This window comes from Teleopsis dalmanni, chromosome X, assembly GCF_002237135.1.
Source record: "Teleopsis dalmanni isolate 2A chromosome X, ASM223713v2, whole genome shotgun sequence".
NCBI lineage: Eukaryota > Metazoa > Arthropoda > Insecta > Diptera > Diopsidae > Teleopsis > Teleopsis dalmanni.
In genome coordinates this window covers 11,666,340-11,683,264 of record NC_051848.1, presented here as the reverse complement: position 1 = coordinate 11,683,264, position 16,925 = coordinate 11,666,340, and the positions used below count along the sequence as shown (strand labels likewise).

Here is a 16,925-nt window from a genome sequence, read left to right as displayed (position 1 = left end):
CATAAAATAAAAAAATAATACAAAAAAAATAAAAAACTTTTAAATAATAAAAACATAATTGAAACTAATCAAAAAAAATTAAAAGCAAAAAAGATATTTTTTAAATAAATAAATTCTAAAATAAAAGTAAAACATAAAAAAAACAATTGAAATTAGAAATTTTTTTATCTGAGTTTGAGTAAATCTTCTGCTTATTTTTAATTTGAATTTAAATTTTTTTGTTTGTGAATTTGTTGGTTTCTTATTACACATTTTGTAGAAATCTTTTTTTTTTGTTTTAAAATTAATTTTTTTAATTTTTTACTTTGTAAAGTTTTATAGACAACCACTTGAATTACTTAAATTTCGAATTAAGATTCATCAGATACGAGAAATTAACTTTAGTAACTTTTGTAACTTTTCGCTAACTTAGTGTTTTTAATATTGAAAACTGGAATCTTGAACATTTTCAATTTGAAATACTGTTTTTTTTTATTTTCTATATAAATAGGGAAATTCTAAATAGTCAAAATCCATTGACTTTTATGACTAAGCTGCAGCACCACTACTTATGTTGTTGCTGGAACGAGCTGGTGAGATGGATGCGGTGGTAGCATCGTCAGCACTTAAATTCAGATTGAAATTATTTCCTGTTGCAAGTGTCGAGGAGCAACTACTCGTATTGGTGGTGGCTACATTCATATTACTACTGCAACTGCCTCCGCTACTAATACCCGTTCCGAAGTTGCTGTTAAAGAGCACCAAAAATCCATTACCGAATACACAAGTTCTTGAGTCTGCTTCCTTTTCAAGAATTTGTCGTGCCTAAAAATATATATATTTATATATATACATGCATATATACATATTAACAGAACAAACCTTTGTATTATGTTCGGCTAAGGCATTGCGAACAGTCTCATGTTGTTTTGATAGATCATCCGTACGCTTTTCATAAGTTTGTGTTAGACGCACGCGTTCAGCTACGCCACGTTCCACAACTGAGCTCGCTACTTCTCTTTTCATTCTATGGAAAAACAAATTCATATGAATTTAGAAAAATTTTAAATAAAATAAAAAATACTATACATCTTTAAGATAATATGTTTAAATTAAAAGGTTCCAACGAAAGAATAGCACTAGTTTTCAACAATAAAACTGTAATTGTTAATTCAGTTATGTATAGCGGTGGTTTATGTGTTCGTTTTAATACAGTAGAGAAAATGGATTTGTCACTCAATATTGACAACAAATTAAAAAAACTTCAAATTATAACAACAGAAGTCAACTACGGCGCTGGGTCAGTTGTCCAGAAAAGTGACTCTTCAAACCTTGTTACGTATAATTCAAAATAAAATGCATTACGAAGAATCAAACTCTTGAAACTTTTTAAAGACTATTAAGAGTGCTTTGAGCTTTGAGCTTTGCCCAGAAAACAGACGACATATCCAGCTTACCATATGTTAGATGGAATGACAATGAAAAATGAGATTTGGCATAGAATTTTCAACAAAGAATAGAAAAATTGGCGAGAATTTAGAAAGATTAGTGTATCTGGTAAGAAGGATTGGGAAGGGTTGGGTTGACGTTTTTCTGCTCACTAGATTTTGATTTTGAAATGCAATTTTTTCTTTTTTTTTTCTTCTTTCGTTTATTGTTTTGTTTTATATTAGTTGATTATTGATCAATCTTTAATTGAGATTGCTAATTCGTTTGGATTTCAAAAAGATACTATTGTAGAATTTACCAATAACATTACTAGTACAACACTAAACTTACAAAAATTAAACGATAGCATGTATATATACTCTACATCGACATTTACATTTTATACTCTATATACTCTACATTTAAATAAATAATATAATAATAGATATTATTTCTTACCTAACCAATTCATCACGATCTCTATGCACTGCTGCCAAGTTTTTAACCTCATTACGTCGTGCTTCCTGCAATTGGTGCATCACTTCACTTGTCACCCTGTCTAATGTTGCCTTGAGTTGTTTTATTTGATTGGCCTGTGATGCTTTTAGGATTTTATCGGCTGTAGCATAAATTGTGCTATGATACTTTTCTTGTATTTCACGATATTGACTTGAATAATCCCGGCATGATATGAGGAGACGTTCATACTGTGTACGTGAAGCTGCCGGTGTAACTGCGTCATCTGTGTCGGTTGTTGCTGTTGCTGCTGGTGCTGGTACTGGTGCCTTGTTACCCTCATCGCTATGCGTGCCATGGTCTTGTAAGCATGGTGGTATTTCAATAGTTGGATCGCTAGGAGAAAAGCAATTGCTGTTTGTAATGTTAATTATAAGTAACACCCGATTATTTTGGGGCGTGGATGCATACTTACAGACTTTTATTGCTCAGCCTTTTTACAAGTTTATTGGTTATTGCAAACTTTGGCTTCTTGCTGCCTTCCAGTGGGCTTAATTTTTGTCCAGCGATTTTTACTTTTTCCTTCTCATGTTTCTTTCGTAACGTATCGAGTTTTTTCTCCATCTCGAGCCGTTTTTCACGCACCAATTTATGTTCAAGTATCTTTTCTAGTGGTTCCGCTACAACGGGTTCTACATCAAACTGCGATGATTCCACCTGCCTTATTGAGGTTTGCACCGACTGGTCCAACGAATGCTGATGCTGAATACTATATACAACACCAGAGGCACTATCTGCCATATCCTGATCATTTTGAACTTCGACACTCATTGCCGAAGCTGCTGTAATACTTGTACGGTGTTTAGGACTCATTGTTATTGATTCGATTGGGCGCAGCTCTTTCTTTTGACCACCTACTTGTACAAAAACGACTATGTTGGTTAAGTTTGTAAAGTTAAACAGATGTTTAGAGGGAATTTATTTTTGGAATTTTAAAGTTTTGTTTTCGTCACATTGGGTTTATTTAAACCAGAGTTGGAAGTACGTCGTAAGTTGAAGAATCCAGTATTAAAAAAATCAGGTTTCGTAAAAAGAAATTAATGAAAATTATAAAAAAAATTGTAATAAATTATTGAAATAAATGAATAATTTTAATAAATTTAAATAAATTAACAAATAAATATGTGATATAAACTATTAAAAATAATTAATAGGCGTGACAAGTTGCACTTTTAACTAATAACTAAAAATTTAATGAAACAAATTTATAAAAACTTAGTAATTATATAAAAACAAATTAAATTTTTATTAATTATAAACCCACTTCCACATTATCTGCTTTCACGTTGCCCACTTCCCATTGATTAAATTTTAATGCGAAATTGGCAAACGCTAGTTAATATCATGCATACATAGACCTATTTAATATTTTTAGAATATTTCAATGGTTCGACGAATTCTGTTAGTAAGAACTTTCTTTTCTTTCTTTCATTTCTTTACTCAAAGATAAAACCATCCTTGTAGTCTGACCATTGCTTTAACTTACATGAATTTGTATTGTCTTCTTCGACGGGCACAGGCTCAGTGTCCTCAGTTAGCACAGCTAATTGTTTATCGCGTTTCTCTAGTTCACTTTGATACTTGATGGGATTAGCTAAAGCTTCGGCAAAGTTTGACAAATCATCGGGCACGTAATCTTTTACGACAATACATAAAAACAGCGATGCTAGCGCTATAGGTTGCCCAATCTCTGAACGTAAGCTTAAATGCCGATAACCAGGGCAAAGTCCAATAACTGGCAAGACTCTATGGCCAATAAATTTTCCACTCTCCTCATAAGCAGCAATACGTATACTAGCCAATTCGGGTAATACAACCTTCGGGTAATACAAATATAAACCATTTGGAATCAATTACATTAGTCCAATCGATAGCAAAGAGCGTTACCTTCTTAAACACAAAAGGTTCTTCATCGAATACTGGATTCATACTATTTTCACGTACAATTTTTGTACGAAATTTTTTCCTCACTGTGTCTGCTGGCAAGCCAAACATGTCCACTTCTACATAAGTGCCAACACGTTTATCGGTGAGAAACTGACCAGAGAGTACTGTTATAGAAACAGTGCCCGCAATAATACCATCCACCTAAAATCAAAAAATTATTTTTCAATATTTTTTTATAATTTATATATACATTAAGACCGAAAAGTTTTCGGAAATTCTCATTTCAAATTCGCGCGCTGTATATTTTTCGATATTTTAAGTTTATGTAGTTTGGCAGCAATTAAGGACAATTACTATGCCAAAAATGAGCGCGATCTGTCAGACAGTTCGTTTACGGCAGCTGTTGAAACCAGTTCACCTCAGTAGTGCGTTGCGAAAAAAACAATGGAAAAAAATATTGAACAAAGAGTTTGCATCAAATTTTGTGTTTCGAACGAAATTTCGTGTGCAGAATCGTTGCGAATGCTACAAAAGGCTTATGGGGAATCAGTTTTATCGAAAACTCAAGTTTATGAGTGGTACAAAGCCTTTCAGGACGGTCGTACGACCGTCGAAGACATTTCGCAACGCACTACTGAGGTGAACTGGTTTCAACAGCTGCCGTAAACGAACTGTCTGACAGATCGCGCTCATTTTTGGCATAGTAATTAAGGACAGTGCTGACAAACTACATAAACTTAAAATATCGAAAAATATACAGCGCGCGAATTTTAAATGAGAATTTCCGAAAACTTTTCAGTCTTAATGTAATGTTTATGTAGATACCGTGCTCTCAGCGAATGGATCTAAGCGCCTATCTGTACGTCGCATAAACTCGGGTTTAAGCAGATAACCAGAGCGCCCATTATATTCGAAAATTCCTAAATTCAATTGCATAGCCAAATCAAGAGTTTGGAAGTTTAATGCAACGAGTTGACAACCAGCATTCCAGAAAAGCTAAGATTAGTTACAATAATACATGGGTTATATTGGTGTATATATCAATTAGAAAAAATTTCGAATGGGTAAACTTACTTGTGGCATAAAATTGGAGCTATCAAAACGTGTACCCGCTGGGTAAACACGAGATAACTGATGTTTGTTATAGTTGACAAATTCAATGGGTCGTTCTTTAAGTAAGGTTGTAGCTTGTTTTTCATCGAAGGAGGACATTTCATAACAACGATTTTTCTCTAGAAGAATATAACATTTTTATACAAAATTATACCTATACTAAATAATAGACATATAATAGATTTATTTTTGATTTTGATCTTACTTTCTGCATTTTCAAATGAACTGAAATGTATTGGTTGCACATAATTGACCAGTGCTGATATTTCTGCGCCAGCTTCAGTTTCTTTTTGTGCCTTCTCTGGTGGAGGTTCATTGCCACTTGGAGGATTGGGTGTTGTATTAGGCATGGACTCATCATCGCTAGAACTATCCGTATCAGATGATCCAGTGCTATCTTTTGAACTCTGCCGTATTTGCTAAGAAATCAGTATAATACAAGCATTATTAGTGTAAAAAAAAAAATTCCCTTTTTTTATAATTTTTTGTTACTTGTAGAGATGGTGCGTGATTTGTACTAGTAATGCCGCCTATGTCTCCGTTTCCTGTAATTACTGGCGGTGGCGGTGTTGCTGCGTTATCGTCTTGTACTAGAACTTGTTGCGGTACAACTGGTGCGATGACTGTTCCTTTGCTACTGGCATCCACTAAAGAAAAAGTTGGTTTTATTTTTTTTTGCATACGTGTTCAAAATATTTAATTAAAACATCTACTAAAGATTATTTATACTTGTTAAGCTACAAATACACTTTACGCTAGCCAAAAATACATTTTGCTTCGAGTTCTTTTGTATATGAGGAAATTTGCAAATAATTGATAAGCAAAAATTTCTATAAATGCAATAGCAGTAACACAGAACTAATGGCAAGTGAATACAAAGAATCGTAAAAAAGATACATCCTACTTCCTCCAACTACTCTATGATAATTGTTCACATTTTCTGCACACCACTCAGATCAAAAGCAAACAATAATTTTAAACTAAAAGTTGTTTTCCTTATTGTTTTTTACAATGCACCAAATCCTGTCCCTCTTCCTTTCCTTTGCCAGAAGTGAGAAGAGAAGTGACCACATTTGTGGTTCAATGCGATTATTGGTTTTGCAGAAAGGTTATTTATTCTATGTAGACATTATACATTACTTTTTTAAATTCTTTATTAGAAATTTTAAATACTCATTATGCATTGTGAAGCAAACCTTAGAGTTGGCATAACTTACCTGAATTTGTGGAAGTTAGTTTATTGACTGCTGTTGGCATAGCTAGTGCCACTCCTTTCTTGTGGTGATGATGATGATGGTGATGATGTTTCTTCTTATTTTTAATAATTATTTTGCGCCTGAGAAGCGCGGGTGGTGGCAAATCAACATTGGGTTCAAGCGGATGTGAGTCAAGCGGTTTATCTAGCAACATATCACCAAATATTTCACGGCAGTAATTGGCAATTTTAGCCTAATTTATGGAAAATGAGTTCGAATTATATTACTATTAACAAATAAAAATGATTAAATTATTTAATTCTAATTATAGCAAAATATATATCTACCTACATTATGCTATTAAAGTACATAAATTATTTAACTAATTAATGCCTTACTAAACTCCACGAGTGTAGATTTTTTATTGCAAGATATAAAAAATATATACGAATATTCATGGAAAGAAGGTCTCAGCACAAAAATTGAAATTAACAGGATATTGCTTGCCAACGAGAGCGTTTTAAGTGTTAATGATAGCAACTGATCTTAACCGGTCACTCACTGCTGTTTTTTTTCTTTCTTTAAAGCCAGACTATTGGCACACTGGATTTAAGACATTTGATGCGAGGATAAAAACGCCTCGTCAGTGCAGTGAGACCAGAATATAGCAACTTGTTAGCACCCACTTATCACGATAAAACGCGATTATTTCTTATGCAATAATTTCAACTAAATTAAATTATATCTCTGTTCCTATAAATATCAAAGTGACTAACCCAGACTAACTTCTACTAGCATTCTACCTACATACATACCCCCTTTTAACTCAGATGAAATAACTCCCCTTATATAGTTCCCAAAACGATGCATCTTCTTCCTGTAAGCTATTCATGTTTGCTGCTTTACAGGTATAGGTTGGAACAACAACAATTCGTTCAAGACTTTCTTTACACCAAAGGCTGAAGCGTCTTCCTGGCTTAGTTTTATCTTCATTACATCACACCCTAACAGAGTCAATATTTTATCTCCTCTTTCAGAACAAAGTAACACAGGCAATGATGGTCAACCAGTAAACTGGCGCTACTGAGGAAGTACAACTATTACGGTAGTAACTATTACGGAGATTGAACCAGTACTTCAACCTGTCAACTACTCGTATCTCACTTATATCTTCTTTTGATGACAATAGACTATTTTATGAGACTTAGTTGCCGACCAACTTAATTTGCCCCACAGAAATTATTGAATGATCAAATCGATGCGAAGCTGTCCGCAGTACGGGGTCTTTAATGAAATTAGAGATCTCGTCTACTTTCATTATAACTATGATTTTATAAATATTGTAATAGCAAACTAATTATATGTACCAATTAGGTGTTATATTAGTAATATTTCTACTTAATATCTATTAAATCTACATATAAATTATTTCACTAACAACACAATACTGCTATTTAATAATATAAAAATAAAAACATCTATTTATACAACTACTTGTTAAAGATTAGATGACTAAAATATAAAGGGACGATTAGTATGATATTAGAATATATACCTGCTGCCTGGGATTGCAATGATTTTCAAAACTTAATATCACAGGGTATTCTGATGTCTTAAATGCACTTTCTGCAATTGCTTCGAGCACATCCTTGGCAAAAATTTCAGGAACAAATGTGTAACCATGTACAATTACGGGCTCCTCTGTTCTTCCGTTCCAGAAATCTAATTCCACACATCTATAAAGTATAATTAATATATGAATTTAAATTTAAAGGTGTTCAATTTAAGACAATTGAATTTATTTACCTGCAACCAGCCAGCAGACACTGTCGATATATTTCGACTGAAGATTTGCCTGTAAGTTGGTGGCCTGTTAAATATGTGTTGTGAGATGAATTAATGAAGTAATGCGACATAGGTTGATCCATGTCATCGCAGAAATCTAATTTATTTGGTGCCATTATAGGATTGTCATCGGACATTAAGTACCTAAATAATAAAATATAATCTCACTCTCACTCAGTACTTTATATAATTTTTTAATTTATATTTTCAAATTGTTAGTCTAAAAGTAAGAAATAGGTATCGGGATATTATAATATGGTCGTAAAATATATATTGTAACCGGTATTGATAATTTGAAACCCGCTCGTAAAAGATATCGACACAATTTTTTTCTTTATAATGGTGGTAATGTACTACAATATGTTATCCATGTTATATCATTTGTATTACTCTTCATATTGCTTTTATAATCATACTTTTGAATGTGCTGCGTTTACACAAAGCCGGCTTTATGCAAAAGTTTTTGACAACAACTTAACGTATATTTCTGACATGACTATATGTTTTGTATCCGAGTTTAAAATCATCACTTTCAAAAAACCGGTTTTGAGACGACTACAGACTTAACAGAAAAATAGCTGATAAAGTTGGAAACCCTACCTTAATGAGCCTACATAAAATGTATGAAGAGAGGGCTTAAGTGCTAACATACTTGCATTCCATTCTATGGACCATATGCTATTTAAAAGTGGCAAAATAACTTCGAAGAAATTTATGATTTTTTGATGTGTTAGTTAATAAATCCGAGTACTTAATACACAAAATACGTATAACAGTATACTACATATATTAATTGTAAACCCTTTTAATATGTGGTAGAATAGAATAATAAGGAAATTATTTTTTGCAATGAACGCGTACTCTTATACTCGTGATCTAATAGTCTTTATTGTTACAAAAAATAACAGGAACTTCTTACCAATTTAATTATAATGACTATTTACCTTAAAAATCCATCTAAGCTTAATAAGCCTTTCTGCGTATTAAACTTATTTGGTTCGTATTGTTGTATGATCTCCTTAGCTCTGGCTGTATTCGCATAAGGATACAAAATCTCATTTAGACGTGGATCACGTTGTGTTTTATTTAGGAAGTCCACCAGTTGCGCAGTAGTCATACACTTTCTTTTCGAATTTCCCACACTAAATATCCATTCAAACATGAAGATATGTTAAAGAAAAATTAAGATAATTAATTATAAATAGGTGACATACATGCCATCGAAGATTTTTTCGACTTCAGTGCGTTGTGTTAGGTTTTTATAAAGATTATAAAAATCTTCAAATTGAAATTTGGATGCGGGTAATGTATCAATTTTTCCAGAAGGAAGTCCAGTACTGTCCAGCGCTCTTTCCACCCTTTTGCGATCTTCTTTATTTTGTGTAAACAATTTAATGATACTAAACATTAAGAGAAATGAGAGATAAATAAATTTTAAAAAAATTAATTAATTTATTGATTTATTTGCATATAGTCACTTACTTTTTAACTGGAATCTTATCGCTCTTATCGACTTGCAGAGTGAGTTTGGTGTGTGCCTTCAGCAGGAACATATTGGCTGAGCCATTCAGTTGTGCTAAACTATAAGCAAGTTTCATAATTTCATCGCACCAGTGCTGAGAAAGTTACAAAAGTATTTTAAATATTCACATATTTACATATTTACATATTGAAATACTTAAGAAAATTTAAATAAATGTACGAAAAATAAAAATTAAAAAAATAATAATTGAAAAAGTAATTATGAAATTTTAAGATCAAAGTTAAATGTGACTACCATCAGCAGAACCGTACAGAAACAATATATTCCCTTGGGGCGTATGAGTGATGTTTATTATTTTTCCTCAACAACCATATTTTTTATCTTGTTTGAAACTGGAGTTCTGCATCTTAACAAGGATAAACTCAATTGTGTGTAATGCAATGTTGTGAGTGAAAATGTTTTTCGTATTTAACCAGCAGCAAGAAGATGCAAATACATGCTGAAGAAGTCATATCTTCTTTAACAGAAGCCAATCAGAATTTCTGACGAATTGCAGCAAATAGTTTGCATACAAAACAGAGTAAATAACTACGAAAATCGACTACAGATATTATAGATGTACAGACAAATAGACAGACAGATAGACAGACTGACTGACAGACAGACAGACAGACAGACAGAAGCAAATGTTATTGTCAATGTTAACTTGAAAACAATTTATTTGGCATATTTGATACATTTTGTACTCTACTTACCTGCGCAATTTCTTTTTTTGTGCAACAAAAATTAACAAATGTCATATTAACAAAATCACAACCATGGCAAATAGTAACAGTTTTCTCCTCAAGCGTATCCTGAGAGCCTAAAGTAACAATCTGACGCAGCTTCGCATCCTGAAATTACAAATAATAAAAATTAATTATAAAATTAATATAGCGGTGGTTTATGCGTTTGTTCTAGAAACAGCACAACAAATGCAATTGTGACATATGAATAAACTGCATAAATAAATTGATTATACAACATAAATGGATCTGACTTGAAATAACGCTAGTCAAGTGTACATTGGCTTTGTAAGTTAAGTCAAATCGATCCTAAAATTTAGATTTAACAGGGTTCATTTCCTGACATTAGCAAACCAAATTACTAATAATGGACAATTAAACCAATACTATTATATAATAAGACTACTTATAATAGAAAACGAAACAACTGTAAGATTGGTTCAAAACTTCGCTAAATTAATAATAAACAGTTTTTGAATTTGAAAATTTTCTCATTAAGGGTCATAAAGGGTCAAACTTTTCTTAACAAAAGTTAAATCATGAAATTTATTCCATTGCAGTCAACAATAACCAAACGTAGCTTAACTCAAATTCAATTTATATCCCAGTTCATTATATTGCAGTCAGCTAGGACCGGGTATAGTTTTTCGTATATACTACGCTGTGCAGTCAAGTCTCTCGTAGTCAGCAACGACCGAATATAGCTTAAAATGCATCCAATTTACAAAAATTTTATATTTAAAGTCATTGCGAACGACGGAACTTCTTACTTTTATGATTCCATTTCCATTACATTCAGAAAATGCAATTACATATTCACTTCTGGAGTGTGGAGAACGGGCGTAATTCATTCTTAATTTCCTGAACTACAACCACATCGGTGCAGAAGCACAGATTAGGAAGCAGCCTTACCATATTATATTTACGCTTCACACTAAACTACGACGACTACTATAACCGAAACCTATGAAAACTTTTTAATTCCCTCGAGCAAAATGTTCGAGTTCCACATTTATGTGTACAAAATCCTTCACATTTAAATTAAAAATGTAAAAAAAACTGAAAAAAACTGAAAAAAAAATAAATAACAACAAAAATATTTATGTAAACGAAAATGTAATTTCTGCAAACTGATAACCAAAGAATTATCATTTCTTTAATTATACCCAGATAATCTCCCACACAAAACGTTTGTAAGAGGAATTTTAATTGTATATTAAATACATGCCTTCTTTCGGATTGTGGAATCCTTTTCAATTAAGTGCGTTTCATTTCACATGTGTGAATAATCTTCAAAATAAATTTTCATAATTACAACATTCCCTCATCCCACCTCTTAGGAGCAATAAAAATCACAAGTAGCAGATGGTTGGAAATCGGAATTAATTAATTACTTTAGATAATGCAGGTGAAATTATATTTTCTTTTCACTGAACAACTTAATATTCTGATATAAATAGGTGGGATTAAAATTAAACGCACTCTTTAAAAACCCCCACAAAATATACTTTCCACATATACGGAATGGAGAAAAAGAATCAGGACTTTCAAAAATATTCTGCTGAAATGAATATTTCTGGCTAAGACCATAAATATTGTCTTATGCTCATTAACTACCACAAAATCCCCGCAGATTTTATCGATGCAGTTATTGAATATTTCAAGGTCAACCACTTCCTTGATTAAGGTTTATAAAATTGGATTTTAGCAACGTAAAAGAGATAATCCGATTCTTTATAGCATTAGATTTGAGCATCCCGAAGAAGATCAGCTGAATTCTTCATTCAAGTTCTTAGAATAGAATTTGAGCATCTAAAAAACCTTTCTGCGGTCTAAGCAAAGGATTCTATGCCATTCTTTTAAACGGAAAAAAAATAGAACTCTATTGGGAAAGGCTACCAAGACTATCACAATCTAAAATACTTTTAGTGACTTACAACCTAAAATGCTCAAGAATTGCATAGAACATACAAAGAATAACATAATAATTATTACGAAATTACTAAATAAGAAGGCCCTGCACTACACAGCGACCTAAAAGATCTATTGTACCAATCAGTCGGATTAGAAAAGACTTCTGGGAATGTATATCCCTACGGAAGAGACAATAAGACTCTGTAAAGTAGGTTCTACACTACTTTTTATTGACGCAACAAGGCTTAGAGACCTACTCTAAGCCCAGAAGGGGGCATCTGCGGACCCGACGATCGCAGTGCCATACCCCTAAACAATAATAATAAAATAATAATTATTATTAAGGAAAACTAGTCTTTATTTAAGCCGAAAATTTATTAATTCAAATCATTGTATAGTAGAGTAGAATTAATAAAAAAAATATAGGTATATTTAAGAGAAGGGTATATTTCCATCTCTTTCAACTATTTAATCTTTCTAGAGTGTGACTATATTTTTCAATACTGGACTATTGTTACTTAAACGTTTAGTGTTTGATGTTCATTGTCTAAAGAAATTTAAAATGCAAAATATTTTGCTTTGATGAACCCAAATATGTTAATGTTTAAAATTATTTAAATTTTAACCAAAAAATATAAATAATTCAAATTATTGTTCGGTGTTATTCCGAAAAATACCCAGACATAATAGCATTTTATTACAACATTATTTGATTAGATTTTAAATATTTTTGGCTTTCATGTGCATATCAAAAAAATAAGTTTAATTACCAAAAATAGCGAAAACTTTGCAGAAATGTTATTTAAAATAATTTATTGTTTATTTACAAAAAGAATAAAACGATTCATATCTGAAATGATTATTAAAAATGTTCGTGAGTGGGCCAAAGAAAATTAATTAGCTTATAAAACGTAAAAATAATTATGGAAAATAAACTAATTTCATCGCAACTGTAAACAATAAAAGGGCGAAAAATATGAAAAAAATTCACACTTCGCACCGGATGCAAGAATTCTATAAAATTTAATAAAAAATTTACATTAAAAATTGTCGGTAATTAAAATCTCTCACCCCAGGGAATTAAAAACTTGGTAATAATATGTACAAGTATATATGCAGATGAATGTATATGTGCCTTGGAATTTTAAAAATGAACAACATTGTGGCACAATAATTTTTCGTCCTACGTAAGATGCTTTTCAAACCCCCGCATCCCTCACCCACCTTCTCCCTAATTCAACTACCCTGAAACAACACCTTTCAATATGACAAACGTATAAAGAATATTCGTAGAAGTACTTATAAATATACATTTTTATGAGAAACTCTTAAGAGGAAAATGACTGAGAATGACTGAGAATGACTGAAAAGTCGTGAAAAGACGTGCAAAGACTACAATATTTAAGGAACATACACATCGGACACAGTGACAAGGATAACAATAATTAATTATAAACTAATTGAAAATGTATAAAATTCTTAATAATAAGGATTTTATCATCAGGCGAACAGTGCCTAAAAAATTTACATAGTTAAATGCCAGGCTTAATTCTCTAATATAAAGTAGCACCGCAAAAATTACCTACATTAAGACCGAAAAGTTTTCGGAAATTCTCATTTAAAATTCGCGCGCTGTATATTTTTCGATATTTTAAGTTTATGTAGTTTGGCAGCACTGTCCTTAATTACTATGCCAAAAATGAGCGCGATCTGTCAGACAGTTCGTTTACGGCAGCTGTTGAAACCAGTTCACCTCAGTAGGGCGTTGCGAAAAAAACAATGGAAAAAAATATTGAACAAAGAGTTTGCATCAAATTTTGTGTTTCGAACGAAATTTCGTGTGCAGAATCGTTGCGAATGCTACAAAAGGCTTATGGGGAATCAGTTTTATCGAAAACTCAAGTTTATGAGTGGTACAAAGCCTTCCAGGACGGTCGTACGACCGTCGAAGACATTTCGCAACGCACTACTGAGGTGAACTGGTTTCAACAGCTGCCGTAAACGAACTGTCTGACAGATCGAGCTCATTTTTGGCATAGTAATTAAGGACAGTGCTGCCAAACTACATAAACTTAAAATATCGAAAAATATACAGCGCGCGAATTTTAAATGAGAATTTCCGAAAACTTTTCAGTCTTAATGTATGTAACCTATGTGGTAGGTGCGTGAAGTGATACCGCATTACAGCATTAAGTCAAGAAGGAGCAGCCATGCGGGGTTTCAAAATATTGTTAAAACAGATATAGACTTTACAATTCGTTTTACTACAGCAGTTTTGTATTGTGTATCCGATTTTTATATCGGATATCTGGAATATAAGCAGCGTCAGATTTCGAATAAATGGACTCAAAAATTACCTTAACCTCCAAACTGAAAGTCAAAGATGGTATAGACCTACGATACGTTTAATAACTTACAACTCAATATCACATTGTGGAATTGATTATTTAATTATTTTACACATTAAGCGATTTAAGGCATTCGTTTTTCTTCACGGATTTGTCAAGTCAAGATTTATCTTCGAAACTCAATTCGTAAGTGAATGTTCAGATGAGCGTTACACTTGCGTACAGAATATGTCACTTTATATATTAAATCAATGTCGAGGACGTATTTAATTCCTTGACTTGAAAATTCCTTAATTTTCAGTAATCAAAACAATTAATATATAAACGTTATTTTAATTTTAAAAGAGGGTGAGTCTTAAAGATCGTTATCCACTATAAATACTAGTAGGGCAATTGCAGCTAACTAGCTTCACCAGCTAACTTTGTTTATAGGACAATTCTATCAATTCCTTCCCATTTTCTAATCTTCAATAACCAAATCCAGATTAATGCATGGTATTATCAATAGAGAAATAGGGAAGCACAAAAATTAGAAGTCAATGGAAAACTAAACCCTCACAGTAAATATTGTCCTCTAGTAAATATTTTCAATTCAGTTATTTCAATCAATGATTATGCAAAATAACTGAACTTATATATACCATATCCAAGCTAAGAACATACAAAATATTTTGAAACGAAATAATTTGACCGCTTTACTGCTTCATATCAGTAGTTAGCTAATAATATTCTATTATACAAAAGACCTACATATGCTCATACTAGATTCATTTTCAAACTAGAAACGAATACAGTGTAAGGAATTTAAAAATCTAATACCCAAATATTTACGGGTATTAAAACATAATTCTAACTATAGCCAAGCAATAGCATCAGAAATGTCTTAGTCTATTTATGACGAACAACTCAAGTATGATATAAAGGATTCATGATCCCATATTTTCTCAGTATCTATGACTTTGTAAGAATATAGCCTAAATATATTTGTAACCCAAAATATACACAGCTATACGTAAGAACACAACTAGAGACTACTTAAAACACTAATAAAATTAATAGAACTGAATAGTCTAACTTTTCCAAAATGTTGGTACTTGTAAAAAATAGGCATCAATCTAGTATTTCGATTAAAACGACACTTTTAAGGTAGTCATTATTTTTAAAAACAAACCTTTTTAAATATTATTACAGATATAATTGCGGTCATCGGTTTCTTTAATTAGGAACACTTGAGCTGGACATGACCGCTTCAATAGACCTCATTGAACATTTTATCAATATAACAAAAAGAAATCGCCTATTTATAGTTACATCGATAATATATGTTACCTCAAAATCGTCGAAGTCTACAAGAAATATTTTTTTCTTTTCTACACATCAGACAAGAACGCTGGATAAAAATCTATATTTACGTCTCGTTGCCACCGTTTTGGTAATGATTGTATGTGAAGTTTATTTTGAACACATATTAACCGATAACAAAAGGATTTGACAGAAAGCTCTTTTCATAATTTATCTCTATATATCCCCATTCTTTCGATCTTATCGTTAAGAACTAACGATAATCTTCTATAATATACTAATGTCTATTTGATACACTTTTGTTCATGTGCCCTTTTGACACGTAGGAATATAATAGAATGTTATATTCATCTATATAATAGAAAGTGAAGAAAAATATGCTTTACACTTGCCTTTGGTTTTTTGGCGTATTGACCTGTACGAACGTCTCGTACTGTGGCAATATCCAGTATGTCCATCTCATTGTTCTGATCAATCCAATATAAAAAGAAACCTTTGGAGTCCACACGCATAGTGACTGGTGTGCCAATGCCCGAATCCTGAAATAAATAACAAAATAAAAAATTATTTAATTAATTTAATTTAATTGAAGGAAGAAGTTATTAATAAATAGGAAAATAATTAAAATATAAAATATTTAACAGACTTTATTTCGCGTTTTATTTATTGAATTTGCTTGTTATTTTCTTGGAAGTATAGAAACTATATAAACTTAACTAAACTGAGAATACTGATAAGAAACAGTGTGTATAGTACATATAAAACCTCACAAATTTTAATTATTTTAAAATATTTTTACTAATCAGCTGAATTCTTCAAATAATGGCTCTACGAATAGAATAGTTTTGAGATTTAACAATTAAAAATAAAAAAAAAAAATATAATTAATTAATTAATTCAATTATTCTACAGCTGGTTTATGATTTCGTTCTAATATATAAATACAGCAAGTAAAATTGTTAATAAAAACTTTTATAGCAAAAGTAACAAAACTCCAACAAAAATATGCGAACATAAAAAGTCAAGTACGGCTTTGGATCAGTTGGTTAAGGTGCGCTGATTCTGAGCTTCACATTTACCAGGACCCGAGTTCGATTCCTGGTACTTGCAGTCTCAAAAATAATTATTT

The 16,925-nt window shown here is 31.7% G+C and overlaps 1 protein-coding gene across 4 annotated transcripts; it reads right to left on the bottom strand.

The window, feature by feature from the left end:
- Positions 1-330: 330 nt before the first annotated feature.
- Positions 331-16,335, bottom strand: LOC119688125 (1-phosphatidylinositol 4,5-bisphosphate phosphodiesterase classes I and II; the record flags this gene model as incomplete). Of its 4 annotated transcripts, none has more annotated exon segments than XM_038102779.1 (18): positions 331-804; positions 862-1,006; positions 1,867-2,277; positions 2,339-2,795; positions 3,410-3,740; positions 3,811-4,011; positions 4,636-4,806; positions 4,885-5,042; positions 5,129-5,342; positions 5,416-5,570; positions 6,141-6,372; positions 7,675-7,855; positions 7,926-8,108; positions 8,909-9,106; positions 9,179-9,364; positions 9,447-9,580; positions 10,203-10,340; positions 16,189-16,335. In XM_038102779.1, coding segments are annotated over 18 exon segments (3,918 nt in total), but the record flags the coding sequence as incomplete, so codon positions are not given.
- Between the last annotated feature and the right edge of the window lie 590 nt (positions 16,336-16,925).